At 49.8% G+C, this 19,317-nt stretch overlaps 2 protein-coding genes and 1 long non-coding RNA gene across 3 annotated transcripts; 1 reads left to right on the top strand and 2 right to left on the bottom strand.

The window, feature by feature from the left end:
• Positions 1-6: 6 nt before the first annotated feature.
• LOC104150866 (uncharacterized) lies at positions 7-4,755 on the top strand. Its single transcript, XR_695680.2, has 5 exons — positions 7-416; positions 1,180-1,297; positions 2,335-2,483; positions 2,654-2,725; positions 3,427-4,755. It is a non-coding gene; the product is annotated as an uncharacterized lncRNA (long non-coding RNA).
• Positions 366-6,568, bottom strand: LOC104150867 (somatotropin). The gene is made up of 6 exons (XM_068918790.1): positions 5,492-6,568; positions 4,751-4,865; positions 3,521-3,684; positions 2,803-2,919; positions 2,236-2,397; positions 366-566 (listed from the first exon to the last, which is right to left on the bottom strand). The coding sequence occupies exons 2-6, from the start codon at positions 4,758-4,760 to the stop codon at positions 366-368; spliced, it is 654 nt and encodes a 217-aa protein (XP_068774891.1). The 5' UTR covers positions 4,761-4,865; positions 5,492-6,568.
• An 859-nt stretch (positions 6,569-7,427) lies between these two features.
• Positions 7,428-16,614, bottom strand: CD79B (CD79b molecule). The gene is made up of 6 exons (XM_009685356.2): positions 16,457-16,614; positions 13,275-13,316; positions 11,235-11,546; positions 10,546-10,664; positions 10,265-10,306; positions 7,428-9,915 (listed from the first exon to the last, which is right to left on the bottom strand). The coding sequence occupies exons 1-6, from the start codon at positions 16,521-16,523 to the stop codon at positions 9,817-9,819; spliced, it is 681 nt and encodes a 226-aa protein (XP_009683651.1). The 5' UTR covers positions 16,524-16,614; the 3' UTR covers positions 7,428-9,816.
• Between the last annotated feature and the right edge of the window lie 2,703 nt (positions 16,615-19,317).

The following is a 19,317-nucleotide window of genomic DNA, read 5'->3' as shown; positions in this document are numbered from 1 at the left end:
CCCGGCCCCTCGGCCCGCCCCAGCCCAGCCCTCAGCCCCCCGGCGCCCCGCGCGCGGCGGGGTGTCTGCGGGGCTGTGACCCTTCCCCTGGCCCCTGCTCAGGGGATGGTGCCCCAGATCGTCCCCCCCCTTTTCCCCAGCCTTGCCCCGGCCTGGCCACAGCACAGCGGGGTTTTGGGAAGCAGTGAGACGCACACAGCTTCAGCGGGTAGCGGGTTTATTCTCCTCGGGCCAAACCGATTTTCTTTACAGGCGAGAGGGCACCCCTGGGAGGGACAGAGAAAGACCCCTGGCTGCTTTTCCTCAGCAGAAGAGGGGCCAGGGCTGGGGCTGCGTGCGGCAGGGTCAGGAGCCCATCTCCTCCCTCAGATGGTGCAGTTGCTTTCTCCAAAGCGCCGGCATTTCATCACCTTCAGGTAGGTCTCCACCTTGTGCAGGTCCTTCTTGAAGCAGGACAGCAGGCCGTAGTTCTTCAGCAGGGCCTCCTCGTTGCGCAGGTGGATGTCGAATTTGTCATAGGTGGATCTGAGGAGCGGCGGCCCGCGGGAGCTCCGATCCTCCAGCTCCTGCAAGGAGGACCTGATGTCAGTGGGTGGAGAGGGGTGCCGAGGCACCCTCGGGGAGGAAGGACGAGGCTGAGCGGAGCAGGCAGGGGAGGTCAGAGGAAGATGGAGGTGGAAGGGGAGCAGACGGGCCTGGGACTGAGCGTTATTGAAGGGGCCTCATGCTGGGGGTCCTCTTACGACACTGGGACATTCCCTTGTGTCGCGGCCCCCCTCCAATCCGTCCCTGCAGCCCTCCGCAGTTTTCTTACATACTGTGACTCTCTGTTCAAAGTCAGCTGTTCTTCACCATTTTCAGGGAAGTTTCAAGTCCCTTTTCCCATCTAGCTTTTAAAGGAAGTTGTTTTTTTCTCGTACGACCTCGTATGTCAAAGTACTTTCAAGTCTATATGGTTACAAGAATAGCAATTGTGCAGGGATGATGTTGCACAAACACAATTTCATGTACGTGAGACTGTCAGCAAGAAGCAAATGGGGCCAAATGCTGCAGGAAGGGAAGACTGTGTCTTTTGGGGTCTTCAAAAATGTGGAGACTCACAGGGTTTTTCCATAGCAACCCTAGCCAAGGAGATGGGGAACTGAGCAAGTAATTCTGTCTTTTCTCCCACTTTCCTAGTGAACAAAGCTCTAATCCAGACCCAGGCGATGTGCATCTGAAGCTCAGGGATCTGCAATCTGCTACCCCTCCTGCCCTGCTTTGCTCACCAGCTGGCTCAGCAAATAGAACTTTTTTGGTTAAGTAAACATTGCCTTAAACGGATGAAATGTGATTATCTGTTTGGTTTGCATATACCACTTCCCAATGCCCTAGCACATATCAAATTGGAGATCAAAATCTGGAAATGGAACTGATACATATACTTGCTTTCTCCAGCTCCTCTCTTCTAGGAGAGGAGATCTCCTTCTACTCTCAGGGCCGGGCTTTCAGGGTTGTTTAGATGCTTGAAGATGTAAATAAGTGTCCAGACTCATTTCTCACAGATCTAGGTATCAGAGCTCTAGCTACATTGTGATGCTGGCAGATAGACTTACTTATAGAGTGAAGTCATCTGACAGGGGATCCTGACAGACAGTAAGCAGTTTCATTTAAAAAGACAAAAAAGAATTTGAGTGACCTTTCTGAAGATCATTCTCTCTCTCTCAGCTGTCTAGATGCTCTGTTACTGTAAAACTCATTTAAGAGAGAGACATCAGAGTATGGGCTTCCATCTGTACACAGACTTACAACACTTGTCTTTATAAAATGTCATTAGTCTTTAAAGTCATGTTGCAGAACCCTGCATCATTTACTTCCCTTGAAAGTATTTTGTGTGGTGATGTAGCAAACATTCTTACATTGCTGTTTGTATAGTAGATGTAACCAATTGAGTATTCTTTGGGGTTAGGTTTGGAAAGACTTTGTGCCCCTCCTGGTCTGTGCTGTTTTCTGAGTTATTATAGCAGTGTTATTAATGTCTGTTATGTGTTTTCTTATACTCCCCAGTGAAGAAGCGTGTGCGATGGAGTGCCATGGTCTGATTATGTTAAAAAACAAAGTTGAAGGGATGCCACTGGTCTTTAGAGTGAAGGTGGGGAGGTTTGTCATGATCTTTGGATCCTGGGGAAGACCATGAGAGCTCTGTGTCCAGGAGATCTCTGATATTATGTAATCATGATTCATGCTTCAACTTACCCTCATCAGAGCTTGGATCCCTTCTTCTAGGTCCTTTAGTTTTTCGTAGACTCTGTCTGAGGTGCCAAAAACTAGATTGTTTGTGAACACCTTGCTTAGGTATTGCACTGGGGTCAACCAGGACTGGATAAGAACCAGTGAAAACCGAAGAAGCTCCATGTCCTGAAATGAAAAAAACAGTGGTCAAAGCCGTGCAGATGAATTGTGGAGTTACCTGTATGTCCTGATCCCTCTGAAATAGCCCAAAGGTGAGCCAGAGATGTCACTGCTTCTGCAGCTTTGGCAGATAAAAATCTGTTTGTAAGCTGAGGAGTATCACCCAGAAATCTGTCCTGTGCAGACAATATTTTTTTCTCCCCCTTGATATGGGAGCATGATTTATAGCCTAACTCAAAAGACTCTTTCTTTCTGCGTGCAGGATGTGTACAGTGAAACGGAAGAGGAAGAACAGTACCTCAAGAAGTGCTGGAGTTGTTAAACCTTACAGATGGTAACCCTCTGTTGCCGTATTGAAACGCAGTTGGGCTCTTAAAATAGGTCTGTACTTGCCTGGGGGAGAGAACTTACTGATTTCTGCTGGGCATCATCCTTCCCTGTGGGAGCAGGAATGGTTTCTGAGTAACAAAATGCTGACTGGGAATTTTTGTTGGCGTGTCTCTGTTCCTCCGGAATATAGGTGCGTTCCTGTGGGGACATCCCAAATACACTCAGATCTCTTGTTGCCTGTGTACTGGCAGAAGACCATAGACACTTTTCTCAGGCTGTTCTGAATGGTTACTCTTTGCAAAAAAAAAAAAAAAAAAAAAAAAAGAAAGAAAAAGTGTCTCTGTGCAGGACTGTCAAATAGGAAGCAGGAGTTCACAAGTTAATAGTTACTGGAACTAAAGGTCTTCCTCTTGTTAAGCCAAAGGGCTAATATAAGTGCACAAAGTATTCAGACTAGGTTCTGCTTAGGAATAGATGACCCCCATGGACAGCTCTCACCAAGGCAGACATGCTCATGTCTACTGATGGCAATAGCAGAGACCAGATAGTTTTAAACACTCAGAATTGGTGAGGGCCATAGGTGACCAACTCAGAAAATCTTGCAAAGAGGTCTGGCCATAATCTGACCTGTCTTACTAAGGCGTACTCTCCTTACCCCGAGCTGACAGAGAAGACACCGATGGTTAAAAATGTCTCTGTTTCTAGGAACTTATATTGGCCCGGGGTTGGCGCAGCCATGGCACAGTCTCCAAACCACCAAGCTAATGAGCAGGAGATGCTCCGATACCGCAACACTTACGAACTCTTTGTATGTCTCAGCAGCCAGGAGGTGAAGATGCTGAGCCCTCAGCACAGCGTTGGCAAACAGGTTGGAAAGGGGCATGGCTGGGAAGGTTGCAGCTTCCTTTGGCCACTGCAATCCCAGTGTGATCACAGCAATGAAGAGAGGAGAAAACCACGACCCTACAGCAAAAAGGAGGAGAAAGATGTTAGCAGTCCTTTAGCGACTGTGATGAGGAGTGGGTGGCCCCTGTGAATTTCTACTTGTCCTTGCCGGCTGACGACTCATCTCACTGAGCGTCTTGTTTGTCTGTAAGTGAACTTAGCTCTGTAGCTCCCCAAAATCAAATTAAACCCCCTCCTCTTTCACTAGACGTGCTCTCAAGTCTCATATTGCTCCCAGTGTTATTAGCAGTAATTTTCTGGCTGAAGAGTCATCACTGTTCCTTGAAAACTAGAGCACATCCCTGCATTTTTCCCTAACATGGTCATCATGTTTTTCTTCAGGCCTTGGCCCTATGAGGAGAGCGCAGTGCAATCATCATTGCATGAGTGAGCAGGGGACAGTGAGTACAAGGTAACGTCCCAGGGAGGTGAGGGACTGTGAATAGCTCACTTTAGCCTTGGCTTACATCTGACACGTGAAACCTGCTGCCTGCCTCCACTGGGACAAGAGCTGATTTCCTTGCCCGTGCTGTGACTAATGTACTTTTTGTTTTCTGATGGACACACCTGTAGGATTTGGTGGTCTTTGTCAAGCCTAAAGGTTTTAATCCATGGCATTTAACTCATGCAAGTGTCCATCTATGCTTACTAAGACCATAAAAGATAATCTCAGCCAAATATCTTTCAGTGGAGGAATACTCTGGGGCATGTAGGACTTGGACATCTGCATTAGACATCATCCTAATCCCTGGTTTAAGCCTTGAATGTGAGTTTTAATATCCCTGCTAGAATTTTTGTTAGTGGTAACTACTATAACTGCAGCTTCCCTTGTTCTTCGTGTTCATGAGCCTTTCTTAAGCCTTGACGAGTTTTGGCTAATTACTATCTACGTCAATTCATTAAAGTCACACTGTAGGGAATTGTATTCCATTTCACTGATTTGTAAATCACCAGATTTTAATTTAGGGCTGTCACTGAATGTGTATGGCCCACCACAGCACCACCCCATGTGTACATTATCTCCCATCACCCTAGGCATGCAGCAGCATTGGCAGTCCTTTAAAATGGAAATAAAGAAAATTACCTGGAGCCATTTCTGTCTGATGGGTTGCTCAGGTGTTGCTTGAAAGTGAACGTTTCCTCCTTTCCTCCAGGCCAGTAATGGTAACTGTTGAGCCACCCTTTATATAGTAGGGGATCTGTTTAAAATGTATATATGTGTTCATGATCACAACAACCTCTCTATATCTTCTCCATGCATAAATGCACGTGTGTTCACAATGGTGCTACCTAATTGTAATCATTTATACATAGATGTAAAGGTTGGGGAGGATGTTTGCCTAGGGATAAAATTAGTGCTGAATGATTTCTCCATATTCCACTGTTTATGGCAAATAAATATCTTATCATTGTTGGAATACCCAACCCAAATCAGATGAGCTCTTTTACACAGTGGAATTTCTCACAGTGAATAGAAAACTCAGCTGGTTTCCTACTTGCTCCATGCAGGCTCTGACCCACAGTTAACAGGACTAACTGGTCAGTTTGGGAGACTTCTGACATAAAGCAAGTGGGATTTTTTTCTGTTTATTTTTAGTGAGGATAGAGCTGGATGGATGTTGCCAGATGAATTATTTGACTGCCATGTAACTTCTTTCATGCTACCAAAATTTCACAAATTCAGTAAATAGTTTCATTGGAAAAAGGAAATTTTGAAGAAGTTGAATTTTTTTTTAAAAGAACATTTTTTTATCCTTTGAAGAAATGGTTTGTTTCACATCTTCAGTCAATGTATTAATTTTTGAAAATAAGGAATTAAAAGTACCTGAGGACAAATGTAATTTTCCCGATATGTCTGCTTAAGCATTGAACTGAGAAAGTCATTTGTGAAGCTCTACTTTGGGAGAACGTGAAATGTAAAACACAGAGCGTGACTGTTTCCGAGCAAAGATGGAATAAAATCGCTTGAGTGAGCTGGTTCATAGGTTTGATGAAGAGCTCTCGTACCCATGTGCTTCTTTGGATGCCAACCTCCCAATGCAAATGCAGATCCCAGAGCTCTGGGAGGATTCTCATATCTTCAGCTAGGCAAAGCTCTGAAAAGGACCTAGTTATAAACCACCTTCTGCTCTTTGTGTGAGATACAAATGTGAAATATCTGTGGATTAAGCAGAGGGTTGGTGTGGAATTGAGGGTGCAGAGGAGGTGGAGGAAGAGCAGCGATCACAGCATGTCTCTCCTGGCCTTTGAGCAGAACGAGGCAGGACATGGGATGGGCAACTCCAGGGAGGCTTAAGGACTTTATTGCCCCCAAGGCAGTTGCCCCAAGCCACCCTACTCTGACCTTTTGTCCAGGGCTCTTCTCAGGGACAGTCCACTTGTTGTGGGCGGTGAACTTGGTTCCCCCTGCCCTGGATTTGGCCTGCTCCCCTGGAGTGGCTCCGATTTCCACAAGGCAGCATCATCCCTGGAGCAGCAGGAGCAGAGGGTGCGAGAGCTGGTTAATAAACATGCCAGGGAGAGCACGGTCTGTTCCGAGAAGCCCCTTGGTGTTTGCTTGCTGGAGACATGGTGGTGTCACAGCGTAAATGTCAGTCCCTAGAGAAAAGAGAACAGTGGGTCCTGCTGCTATCAGGTATCTGGTCACCCAATAGCCAGCAACATCTGGGTGTGTTTTTCTATTCCAGATTGTGTTTAAATATGTCAATATTTGTCAGAGATGAGCAGAGCAGCAGGCACCCCAGCCCAGCGTAGGCTCTGCTCCCTGGTTAATGATAACGCTCCACCACTTCAGCTGGATTCATACAGCACCTTGCACCTGAATCATTACCCATTCCTCGATGCCCTAGTACTTCTCTAGTTCTGTTTGTAAAAGCATGGTGATAAACCAACATTTTTTGTATTGCAGTCAAGCACGGGGATGCCAGGATGTTCCAGACTGTGTTGTGTCCCTGAGGCCTGGTTTGTCCCTGCTTACATCACCTCTAGGCATTAAAAGAAGCAGAAGTTTTGTGGAGAAGGTAGTGCATGACTGTCAAATTCTGGGCTGGACGAAGACATGCCACTGGCAGAATTACTGTTGCATAAGTATCTCTCAAACATCAATTTGGCCTTTTTCTAGCTTTCAAGTGCCCACATTTGCCTCATTAAGCAGCGTTACACTCTAATTTCCAAATTCCTTTTCTCTTTTGAAAGAGAAAAAAACCCCTGAATTCTCTTCAGGATGGTTCCCCCATCCACCCACCTTGCCTTGACCATCACCAGCAGCATCAGAACAAGTGAAACAGCCTTTCTTGCAGGCACATATACTCTCCGGATGCTCCTGACTCCCCAGTCTGGGGTGAATGGATGGGGGGGGGAAACCTTCCTAGCACTGTGCTGGGGAAATTGGAAGCTGCTGGGTGAGCTGGAGCTCCAGTGACCTGGGAGCCAGGTGCTGGCCTGCAGCCAAGGCTAAGCAATTTGGTGGGCAACGATGTGGTTGATCCAGGTTGTAGGCAGAGGTTAACCACCTCTGCTAGCTCAGTGACTCCTAAGGTAAATAGTCCTTTTCAGGTCGAACTGGTGGTTTTATTTACTGGAGCTAGAACTGCTCAGCGTATCCTCATGGTTCCATGGAGAGGAAAGGGATCAGCTCCATCAAACACATTTCAAAATGGTAGATGCAGGACTGCACCCCAGTGGGGCTTGAAAACAGCTGTCTGCCTAATCATCCTGCTCATCGTGGGGATACAAAGCAGTTAACAATATAGAGCCTGAACTGTGTGTACTGAAATATATTTATTTACATTAAATGCATTTTAAATACAAGCCTACATTAATATATAAATTACAACAAACCCTGACTCTAGCCTCACTAGAAACTAACCTAGGCTTTTTAAAATAAAACCCTAACAGTACAGAAATTTGTTTCTGGCATTTTAAAGGAAGGCAAGGCCCTGGGCTAAGCAGGTAGCTGAGCAACAGAGCAGAACTGGGGTCGCTGAAACTGTTTTTGACAAAAGTGGCTTCCTCTCCAGGTGCAAACAGCAGATTCTCCTTATTTCATATTGTTCAGTTAAGTCAGTTCAGTGAGTTATTTATACAAAGCTGAGAAAACAGTTGGGAATTGGGAAGGCCGGAAAAGTTGACTTCCTCTTCCATTTCCTAAATGAAAACAAGGCATGAAGGGATGAGCTCTGCTAGTTCTAAAATCTTGGCAAAAGTGGAAACCAGGAACAGTCAGTTCACTTCTCCCACTGTGAATACTCCTTTAATTAATCAATTTTATAAGTGAAACATATTTAAGCAATATTTATATACATATGCATGTAACAAATTTAGGATAGTTTTATTTAACTAATAAAAATCACCCTTAAAATGCTGTTTGTGTGCTATTTAGATTGAATTCATTTCCATTAAGGTGATTACCAGTAAACAAGAACCATCCTGTTCCCTGCTGAAAAGCCCTGTTTCCTCCTATTTTCGTCCTCACTTATTTGCTGGCTGTTTCAGGAAGTGGAGCAGTCCTATCTGCTTCTCCTTGGGGTCCCAAACATAGATATAGCCCAGAGGCCCTGGGCTCTGCCAGGGCAGGATTACTCATTGCTCTTAAAAAGGAGATAGTTTCAGCCACACAAGCCGTATGGCTTTTCAGGTGGGTCAGGTAAATCAAAGAAAACTACACATTCAGGCTAGGATCCTTTCCATAACAAGGGACACATGCATGCAGTCTGAGCTGTTCACTCACAGCTGCTTAATGTCATGCCCAATTTAGATGATTTCTTTTTTTTCCTAGTCAATCCTGCAAGACAGCAGTAGTCAAGTTTTTTTATACCAGGTCTCTTGTCCCCAGATGCATAGCCATGGGACCCTGTAGCAGCTCCATGCCCACTAAGTATGTTAATCTTTTGAGAGTTTGCTCTGTTCCTGCAAACATCTGCACCGAGCAAAGACAGTGTGTGCCCCTCAGCCAGGCTGGCCAGGGAGGCTGACACCTCTATGTCCCTGCCGAGGGTCAGGGTGGTCCTTTCCTGGTGTATCCAAAACACATGCAGCTTCTCTTCTAGGGAACAAATTGCTCTTACTGCTCCTTATTCCTGCTACCAGAGCCCAGAGCGTCCCGTTGTCACTGGCACCAGGATTATGGGACACACCAAGACTGGCACGGCAGGATGGAGCTAGGATGCCTAGAGCAAGAGGAAGGAGGATGTGAATTTACCTATTACCTTTATTAGGACTTCAAAAAGCAGTTGGACATTTGTGTCCCACAGTTTACAACCTTTACATAGGTCCTGAGGTCACACATGGCCCTCACCAAGGGGGACCTCCTCATGACGCAGGCCAGCTCTTGTCTGGAGAAGAGCAAGTGCAGCACAAGAATCTCCAGGCCAGAGCTGTCTCCCAGCCTTTTCTGTTGCCCTTGGATAGAAAGAGGCACTTCTGGAGGATCCTCCATCTAAGACAACTGCCACCTTGGCCTGCTGGACACAGCTATGACTTGACAGCTAACTTGAACACCTAAAGGTGGTCCAAAGTCTACCTGGCATAACACCCACCGTGCCAACCCAAGGGGTGCTGCTCACCTCAACTCTTCTGCCAGGAGTGTGGGGAGGGGCTGCAGTGGGGTGTTGCAGCTCAGGAGGGTCCATGCAGCACAAGGAGAGATCATGCCTGGCCCTTGTGTGGACCTCTCCTTGGGGACATCAGGGCCGGAAGAGCCCCATTGCCCAGTCTGGTACACTTGTTGCATTAAACACTCAGGAGCTCAGCGTGTTGATGTGAGGCTGGCTGAGGTTTTGGGGCTGTTTGTTTCTGGGGGACTGCAGTTGGCTATTAATTTCTACGTATGCATTAGGGGTTAAGCAACTGGGCTAAGAGCAACACCTGGGGCAGGACAGTCTTAGCAGGCATGGTCCAGACATGGCTGTGGATGTGGCAAAGCAAGCATCGATGGGCAGCAGGGCTCAAGCTCTGCGCAAGGCTACCAGAGACTGCATGCTGCGCGCCAGTGACTCAGTCCATGATCCCAGCCCGGGATCAAGGCACCTGTGATAGCCACAGCCCAGGGCAGGAGCCGTGGTCCCGCCTCCTTGGGGGCCAGCAGGTTGACGGCGGGTGCAGTGGGGAGCGGTGCCATGGATGCCTGCGTGGTGGTGGATGCAGGGCCCCTCACTCTTCGCCCGGATGCTCCCCAACTGTCCATTTGGCCTTCACATCCCGGAAAGGAGTAATATCCTCGTAGGTGGCCATCTGTTCTACTTCCAGGCCCTGTGGCAAGAGAAACGAGGCTGAGAAACATGATGGGGAGCCCAGCCATGGCATGTCCCCCCTTCCATACCCGTGAGCAGAGGCCTATCTCCAGATGATCTCCCCAGAGATCAGGGCAGCCTCTGAGAAGAGAAAAGACGGAGACGGAAGGCTGCAAGTGCTTAGAGCTTGGCTTGGTTTTATGGGAAGCTCTTCAAGGTTGATGCACAACAGACATTTGGGAGGAAGATGCCCTGGTACACTCTGCAAGGGTTCGTGGTACCCAGCAGACACCCACAAAGACACCATCAGCTATTTCAACGCTCAAGTGAATATAATAGAGGTATTTCTATAATTAGTGTAGTATTACCTCATAGGTGTGATCCTCCTCAGGGCTGTCCTTGCCTTCACCCTGCGGGAAGGAGAGTCACAGGTTGGGTGTTACCATCACCCACAAAAGCACTGATAAAGGTTATGTCATGGGGCACATGGGACTCCATGCAATGTCTGAAAAACCAGTCCTTCCCCATCCCCATCCCTAGTGGTGTCCTCACTGCTTTGTCCAGGTCCCAGGCTTGTGGGAGACACTGCTATGAAGAAGGCAATGGCAAAGCTGGGGTCATGCCCACTGCTGGAGACACTGTCACTCACTTTATCTAGGAAGAGAAGCATGGGGACGCTGATGAAGATGACCAGCAGGATGGACTGGATGATGATGATAGCGTCTTTCAGAGTGTTCCTGCTCTGGACCTGCTGGATGTTGCTGTTACCTAGGAGCACAAGGAGAGTCCTGAGGCCCATCTCAGTGCTAGGCTCCCAGGGAAAGGGGACAAGCTCACCATGGCCAGGGGTTCATGCCCAGGCAGATGTGATGGCAGAGCTGGGGGGGTAGCTTGGCAACATGCCTTCACCCTCGGGAGAGATCTGAGAACTGCAGAAACCTGCTGAGACTGGCCTCAGGAAGGGACCAGCTCTGCAATGAGATGTCCCAGGCAGGACCCGCCCCTGACCAGGACCAGCAGAATGTCATTTATTAGGGAAATGCAGTCCCTAGGATGTGTTTATGTAGGATGGATGAGCCAATGCAAACTAGGAAGGTTATTTGTCTGCTTGCTTGGCTGACAGCAAGCAAAGAAGAGCCTGCGGTGCCATGGGGCATCCGGACTTGTATCCAAAGGGGTCTCACTGGCACCAAGGAGAAGTGGATGCCCAGGGGTGTGATATGGGGCTCATATAGCGTGGGAAAAGTGGGAGTGCATGCCTGGTAAGAGCATTTCCTGGGGCATGAAAGTTGGAGGATGTGCAGAGGTGAGCAGGGCGGCTGGGGTGCTCTCACTTACCCACGACTCTGAGCTCAGTCCCGCATGCATGTGCCTGCTTCTTCTCCTCAGTGAGGTTTTTACTGTCGCACACATAGATGCCATTGTCCTCGTAGGTGATCCTGAGGATGGTGAAGTTGATGAAATTGTCCTTCCACTCTATGCTGAAGCGAGAGGTGCTGCCATCCAGCTTGTAGAGTTGGTTGCTGTCCTCCACTTTTTTGTACCACTGCATGTGCTGGGGCTCGTGGGAATAACAGATGAAGTGGACGGGCATGTTCCTCTTGGCCACCACGTAGCGCAGGTGCTGCTGGGACTTAGGGCACGTGGTGCCTGCCAGGGGAGAAGGGTGCTCACAGCCTGCTCCCCATCTGAGCACAGCCCTCCCTGGGGCATCCCTCAACCAATGCAACCTGGGAAGAGAAGAAATTGCTCCCCTCTTGCAATTAATACCAGCAACCACTGGGCTGGGCACATGAGTGTGGGGGTCCCAGCACCCCAGGGAGGATGTGGCTCCACCAGGGAAATGGAGAAACTACAGCTCCCATGAGACACGCCCAGCATCCTCAATTAAGAGCTTTCCATTTTGATGCTTCTTTGGAGCATTTGTCTTTGTTTTGATGAAGCAGCAGCATTTGCAGTGGCTTCCCAGAGACTTCTTGTGAAAACATTCCTTTAGTGGAAACTCTTTTTTTTTTTTTTGGTAGAAATAGCTTCCCTGGGATATTTTTTGCCTGCTGCCAACCTGGGATATTTTTTGGCTGCTCCCACTCCTGCCTATGTACAATTAGTAGCTGCCCTCCTAAAGTGATAAAGAAATGTATTAGTTTGCTATTTACTCAGGATCCCTTCACAGGTAACGTCTTCATTTCCAGGCACAGTTTCATGGCCTTTAATAATCACTTATGTGTGCTCAAAATTGTTAGTTGCCTTTATACGTTCATCATAATTGATGCTTTCCTCTAAACCACAACTTAATTCCAGCTGCTAATTTAGCTGCCAGACTTGATTTTCTTGCATTTTTTTTCATTCTGATAATTAAAATGTGAGTGATAAAAGGGATCTGTTCGAGACTGTTGAAATCAGCTCTCTAAATTAGCAGCTGTAAGCAGCTTACTGCTTCATAGAAAAACCTCTACTAAGAGCTCCCCTGCCACCTTGTAGGAGATGAACCAGGGCCCATAGCTCTAGCATTTAAAAGCATTAGAGGCAAAGCCCCATGGAGTTCAGTTTATCCTGTTAGTCTCAGCTCAGATGCAAAAGTGCTGCCCATCATGCAGTTATGGGAGCTGACACGCACTATGAAGCCTTTGCGAGGACAGACCCATGTCTTCAGCTGGCTTTTCTCCTCATCACTAGTGCATTTTTTTTTGTATTGTGTTGTATTTGGTATTTTTGCTGTATTTTGGGCTTTTGCCTGTATTTTGCTCCCAGAGCTGAATTTGGGTTGCAGAATTCATGATTAATATCCTGAGAATGGGAATGGCACAAACTGTGCGTGCATGAAATGTGCGTGCCTGGTCCTGAGCTGTCCTACATGCTCTGCAAACACGAAGGAAAACTACTTGGGTTCTTGGGAAAGCCAAAACTGATCTCAATTTACAAAAGGAGAGCTAGACACAGGGCTGGGAAAAAGCTGTGGAGGAGATCACAGCCTGGAATTCGCCCCCACATTTTCAGGTACAATTTTAAAGGTTTGCCCAGTTAACACAGTGCTTGGGGTAAATGCTCTGCCAACAATTTTAGTGTGAAGTAGGTGGAAGAATTAGGCACGTGGTTTATGATCAGGGCCGTGATGCAGTCAGATAAGGCATTGTGGCTCCTGGTGGTCCCCATGTAATGTATCTGAGCGAAGGTGAGATTGGAGAAGTCTTTGAGTTCCTGCTGGTCCCATGTCTCAGCATGTTCAACCTTTGTGGGATGGCAGGAAAGGGCTGTGGTCATGGGGATGTCTCCAGCTCTGTAGGAGACTGGTGTCTTTGTGACGCAGTCAGCAGGGAGGGGAAGGGGCCCTGGGGACATAGGCAGGGAAGAGCCTGAGGGCCCTGTGACATTACTCACTCGTGTTGTTCCCAGTGCTGTTCCCAGCTGCAGAGATCCCACCTGCAAGACAGGAAAAGGGGCCTGAAATAGCAGTCACAAGCTTACGTTGAACGAGCTTGTGTAGGATGTCCCATGTGAGACAGCGTGCACTGTGGGCCCTTTGCACCCAACACAGGGTCCGAACACAGGCTCCATCTCTATCAAACTCAGCACCACGCATGGGCAGCCTCAAAACGCCCAGCCAGATCCACAGCACTGTCAGGATTCAGCCCCAATGCTCTTCCATCCTTCCTCATCCTCATTCTCCAGCCAGGCAGAGGAGTTGGGGCCTCTGTCCCTCGTTCCCCAAACCCTGGAGGCCACAGCTCAAAGGCTTGCCTAACTCCTTTTGCTAGGACAAGCCAAAGCCCATCTCTGAGGGACCAAGCTATTTTGGGTGCTGACCCAGGAGCAGCAAGTCTCTGCGTCTCACGTGTAACGGACAGCACCAGGGCCGCAGGACACAGGGTTGACTGCTTGCTGTCTTTGGAAAGAGCAAGGCTGACCCTTTCTGGGGAACATCCCAGCCAGAGCTACCACTCAGAGGAGAGGGCCTACCAGCAAGGACACAGTGCAGTGTGATCTAGTGTTCTATTTCCATCCCGTCTCCTGAATTTTTTCTAACTGAACAGGGCTGCTTTCTGGTTGATGTCCCAATGAAACCTTACAGAAAGGCAGACTCTGGGCCCCCATCACAACATCATTGAATATTTCCTGGGTCTGAGAGGAGGCTGGGGTATGAAACTGTTTGTAGTTTGGTGGCTTGGACATTTTCCCCTCTGACTGAGGACATGGATGACCAGTTCCTGCACCCATTGCCACTGCATGGGGAAAAAAAGACTTCAGCATCCTCTGGAGCAGTAGTCCTAGTCCCCCACTTGCTCTAACCACTTGGCTAGAGAGCCACCCACAAGCTCTCCATGTGAATATTTAATTGCTGTGCAATGGGGGTGATATAAAACAGGGCTGACATTGCGATGGCTGCAGCAGCAGATTTGAACTCCCCAGGAAGAGGCAGCACCTTAACCACAGTCTTCCACGGGGAAAGGGACCGAGATCTCAGCCCATCTGGGTCCACCTGGAGGTCACCTGCCTCTTTTGGACACAGGCCAGGCCTCTGTATTTACACTCTCCATTTTCTCATCTGAATCAACCAGAAACACTTTCCCTGCTGGGGCTTCCCTGGGATTTGGATCGCTTGATGGCCAGGAGGGCTTTCAACCCCAGGGACAATGGGACCCCAAAGGGCAAAGGCTGGATGCATGCATGGGGCTTGGACCTGTCATGCAGCGCAGGGACCAGGGTGAGCGCCTGGAGCCCCCAGTCCGCTGCCCCCTCGCACACTGCATTGGTCCCCCTGGCTGTGGCGCCTGTGCCCTGTGGTTTGGGTGCCTCGTTTCCTCCTGCTGCAGCTGTGCCGGAAGCACCAGCTCTGTTTACTGTGTCGCTTCAGTGCCCAGCTCCATCCGTTCAATGAACATCAGCTAAACCCCACCACGGGGAACTCTGGCACAGAGGTAGTGGTTGCACCACATCCCAGCACGTTCGGGCTGCTGCAAAACCCCCTCAGAAGAAGCTGTTATTCAATTGTCAAGCTTTGCTCAGAGCCCTGCGACCTTGGTACAGATCTGCTTGACCTAAACGGCACCCACATCCTCGCTCACCTGTGGGCTCCTCTCACTGCTCCAGAACCTCCCTCAGGACTGGGCTGCTCTGCTTTCTAGGTCCTGTCTATCCCCAACACCTACCTCCCTGCAGACAAACTCTCCCTTCCTTGTACATCTCTCCAGTCTTGTTTCATTTTTTTCTGAGATGGAGAGATGCACCTCATGCCAGTGCAGGGCTTGTGTGGATCAGGGTATGGCAGGGTTTGTCCTCCTGAGTTTTGCTGGTGTTGTTAAATGAACAACCAGGCTGATTTCTCACCTCGCAGCCTTCCCCCATAGCCAAACTTTCCACTATAACTGCAAGGGCTAGACACTAGCGAGCAGCAGATGGGCTAAGCTTCCCCTGGCTTTCCTCAAAGTCACCAGTGGAGGCTACAGAGATGTGCCCAGCACCGTGAGAGCCATGATAAAACCCCACAAGCCAGCAGATCTGGTGAGCCAGGACCAGGCCCTCAAATCAGCACACACTTGGGTGGTCGCCAAATAGAAATGCTGTAAAGGTTCCCCTGGGTGCACAGATTTCCCCAGCCTGAAGACAAGGGTGGGATCAGATAGAGGTGTCTGCAGAAGTCCCTGCCCTGAGGAAGAGGGGAAGCAGAGGGACAGGAGCAGGGGGCACGAGTTTAACTGTTGTTTCTCTGCACGGTGGCAAAGGGAACCAGCACTTTGCCTGCATAACTGGCCTTAGGCAACTTCATTAGCTCCTGGATGAGCTCCCCTTGCGGTTCAGGCCCAGCTGTCCTGTGGGTCTGCTAACATCACAGACATCCCATCTCAGCTGATGAGCTGGGCTGGAGCAGGCGCTGCGTGGGGCACTTGGCTGCCATGCTTCAGTGCCCCCCAAAGCACCCCGAAAGCCTCTTTGCTCCCACATCTCTGCAGCTCCTGGGTGCTGAACCCTGATGAGTAAAGGGACGTGGTTCAGCCACAGTCTAAGCAATGTGCTGGCCCCAGCCAGCTTGGTCTTGTGCCTGTCCTCAGGCCTCAGAGAGCAATACATGTTAAAAACCTTTTTCATCCCACCTGCATCCACAGCTGTGATGGTCCCACACCAGTTGGGTACTGGGGTTCCCAGCTATCGTGCCCACCAGCCGACCGTGACCAGCCCACCATGCAGCTCTGCTGAGAGGTCTCCTGTGTTGTTCGGGTGAGACCACTGCGTCCTGTGACACTTTCCACCTGCCTTGCACCAACGGGAAGTGACATGGCGCACTCCCCTAAGACTGAGCCATGCTTTCAGCCTGGCCCGTACGGGCCACCCCGACTCACCGCGTTGTGCTGAGCCTGAGGCATACTCTGTGCAAAAGGCAGGACTAAGAGTGTGGATTGCAAAGCTTGAGGCTAATTAATTCATTTAAAGCCATCCCTGAATGAAGTCTTCTATTACACTAAACCAGGTCCAGAGACATGCTGGCTGATCCCCTCAGTTTATGTTTCCTTGCATTTGCAGCTGTTAGACCCTCTCTAAATGCAAAGCCCATATTTGATTCCTACCTGTGACCAGGGCTATCACCCAGAAGTTCGCCTGGAACACCCAGAGTCTCTTGCAAAAAGCAGCCATATTTCACTGCAAACAGCTCATCCAGTCCCCAGTTCTGTAAAACACAGTGGCCACCTTGACCAGTCTGGCCTCTGTGACTAAAAATGGCAAAGCCGCTGCTCTGCAAGACAGCCCCTTTCCTGCTCATGTAAATTGAGTTCAGCAGGGACTTTCCCCGGGGCCTGGTTTTGAATGCAGTGCAGACACTGGGGCAAGCCAAGCCTGTGCCTGCCCCTGCCCTAGGAACAGGGCTCGGTGGCAGCACACAAAGACGTTTGGCCTCATATTGTCAGGCTGTGCTCATCATGGCAACGTTGGCTGAAGAAAGTTCTCCAGGTGACCACAGTTTGTGCCCACAACTTGGAGACAAGCCCAGCTGCTAAACCCTCAGCGATGCAGAGCCCGCTGCCCATGCCACATTAGAGGGGGGCCACTGAGGACAGGGCAATGCCAAGGGACCTGGGTGCTACCTCTGGCATTGTTACCTCCCAGTGTGGGGCAGAGGATGGTGGTCACACCCCCAGCAAGGCAGGATTGGACCCAGGGCTCCCATGGGGTACCTGGCACTGCAGGTGATGAGGAACGCTCAGCTGTTTGGCCAGCAAACAGGGGTTGACACTGGCCTGACTGCAGGAGTCAGAGCAGTGTGTGAAGCACAGAAAAAGAGGGACATGGAGAGGGCTCGTGGGGCAGGATTTCACATGCTCTTTGCTCACCTTTTGCTCACTGTGGGCTGTAGCAGAGCTTGGTGCCCCAGCTTGCATCCTGCGCTACAGCTCCCTGTGCCCTGGAGAGTCCATGCAGCCGCTGGCCCAGGGAAGGGTCTTGTTGGGTGAAAATCAGACAAGATGAGAGATGGTCAAAATGCAGGTCTCACCTTCCTGGATGCCAGCTGTGCCTGGTCCTTCTGCACACGCCATTTTGCTGTCACAGAGACAGAATCACAGAATGGCCAAGGTTGGAAGGGTCCAAATCCCACCCCCCCACCCCGACCCCGGCTCAAGCAGGGTTCTCTAGAGCATATTTCCCAGGATCGCATCCAGGCGGGTTTTGAATATCTCCAGCGAAGGAGACTCCACTACCTCTCTGGGCAACCTGCTCCAGTGCTCAGTCACCCTCACAGCCAAGAAGTTTTTTCTCATGTTCAGATGGAACTTCCTGGGGTTCAGTTTGTGCCTGTTGCCTCTTGTCCTGTCGCTGGACACCACGGAGAAGAGACTGGCCTCATCCTCTCAACACCCCTCCCCTTCAGATACTTATACACGTTGATGAGATCCCCTCTCAGTCTTCTCTTCTCCAGGCTGAACAGGCCCAGCTTTCTCAGCCTTTCTTCGGAGGAGAGATGCTCCAGTCCCCTCATCATCTTCGTAGTCCTCCACTGGACTCTCTCCAGAGACCTTTCTCTCTGAGTCCTTTGGAGACAGCCACCATCTGTGGAAGTACAAAGTGACACCCAGAGTCACACTGTATACTCTTCTGTTCTGACACAAAAAAAAAAAAAGCTTTCTCTTCATGCCATGCCACAGCACACCTCCCCCTGCACTTCACAGGCTGTTTCTGAGCACTGAACTGTAACTCCATGTGAAAAAAACACCTTTGGGTACTTTTGCCAGCCATGATGATCCCCAGAACCCATGTTTCTCCACTTAGGGCCTCCTAAAACCTTCAGCCTTCTGCAGATTTTTTTTGCAGTCTCTGAGCACCAGGCAGCTGTGGTGGGAGTCTCACCTTGTCTGAAAGAGGATGTGAAGCAAGAAGGATCAGAAATAAAAGTTGATTCCTAGAGCAAAAGTGGGACCATAAGAGAAAGAGTGGAGATGGGAGAGATGGCTTTTTCCAGGGGAGCAGATGTCTGTATTTACATGCAGTCAGCTTGTGTCCCAGTTGTAGGCAGGTCATGCTGTGCAAGGTGTTGTACATTGACACAATACTGTGAGCACGGACAGCCACAGGGTGCATCTATGCAGCAGTCAGGAGGTGTCACTGCAGCCTGGAGATGCACCCCCTGCATGTGCTTTGGGCTCTGCCCTGGCAGCAATGAAGCTGGCCATTGCCAGATAGTGAAGACAGCTTGCACAGGGGCCTCCTTTGCCTGCTGGGGCTGTGCTACTGAGTCCCTGATGCCAGCACCCCTGTCCTTGCTGAGGAAAGCTCGCATGGGCTGCCTGTGTCCCCAGCACAGCCTGGTGCGGCTTGGCCATGGCCTCTTGGTATGGCTGAAGTGATGGGGGATGCCCAGGAGGGATTTTATGAACCTCTGGGTTGGATTCATCTTCACCTGAGATGGACAAGGCAGAGATTGCTATCTGCTGCTGCTGCTGCACTGGAAGGCCAGCCCTATGGGATCTCCAAACGCCTTGTGACTCCCCTGCTGACCCTCTGGCAATCTAGCTCAGAAATAGCAAGCAATGAACCATCATGGGGCTGGAGATACTGGGGAAAGCCCTGTGGCACTTCATGAGGTAAAACTAGGAACGTGGCACATACTAAAGAGGGTTTGAAGTGACAGCAGACAAATCTATCCCACCACTCTGACTGCCATCTCCATAGCACCTGCTAACAGGTGCAGACCCCATGCAGGGGATCTGGTAAGAGGGTCCCATTTTCCCCTTGGAGGCCCCTGTGCAAGCCCAGCTCTTGCCCAGCAGCATGACGGTTTTGGGAGACACAGTGGTCTCACGGGGAGGGTCTCGTGGGTAGCATCCCCACCTCACCTCACCCCTTCCCTGGGGTTATTGCTGGGGCCATGTCGCTAGCTGCCCAGCCCCAGCCTGCAGCACCTGGTGGCTCCCCACTCACACAGTGCAGCAGTCCA

Source organism: Struthio camelus, chromosome 25 (genome assembly GCF_040807025.1).
Source record: "Struthio camelus isolate bStrCam1 chromosome 25, bStrCam1.hap1, whole genome shotgun sequence".
Classification (NCBI taxonomy): Eukaryota; Metazoa; Chordata; class Aves; order Struthioniformes; family Struthionidae; genus Struthio; species Struthio camelus.
Note: the sequence above shows the minus strand (reverse complement) of the source record. Positions and strands in the feature narration are given on the sequence as shown.

Coding starts and splice junctions, on each gene's coding strand:
- LOC104150867 (XM_068918790.1), bottom strand. Junction 2,398..2,802: donor ATGATGCCCAGCAGAAATCA/GTAAGTTCTCTC, acceptor TTTTCATTTCAG/GACATGGAGCTTCTTCGGTT. Junction 567..2,235: donor GGATCCAAGCTCTGATGAGG/GTAAGTTGAAGC, acceptor TCCTCCTTGCAG/GAGCTGGAGGATCGGAGCTC.
- CD79B (XM_009685356.2), bottom strand. CDS start 16,523: ATGGCTGCTTTTTGCAAGAGACTCTGGGTGTTCCAGGCGAACTTCTGG. Junction 10,665..11,234: donor GACTGAGCTCAGAGTCGTGG/GTAAGTGAGAGC, acceptor TTGTGCTCCTAG/GTAACAGCAACATCCAGCAG. Junction 10,307..10,545: donor TGCTTCTCTTCCTAGATAAA/GTGAGTGACAGT, acceptor TCCTTCCCGCAG/GGTGAAGGCAAGGACAGCCC.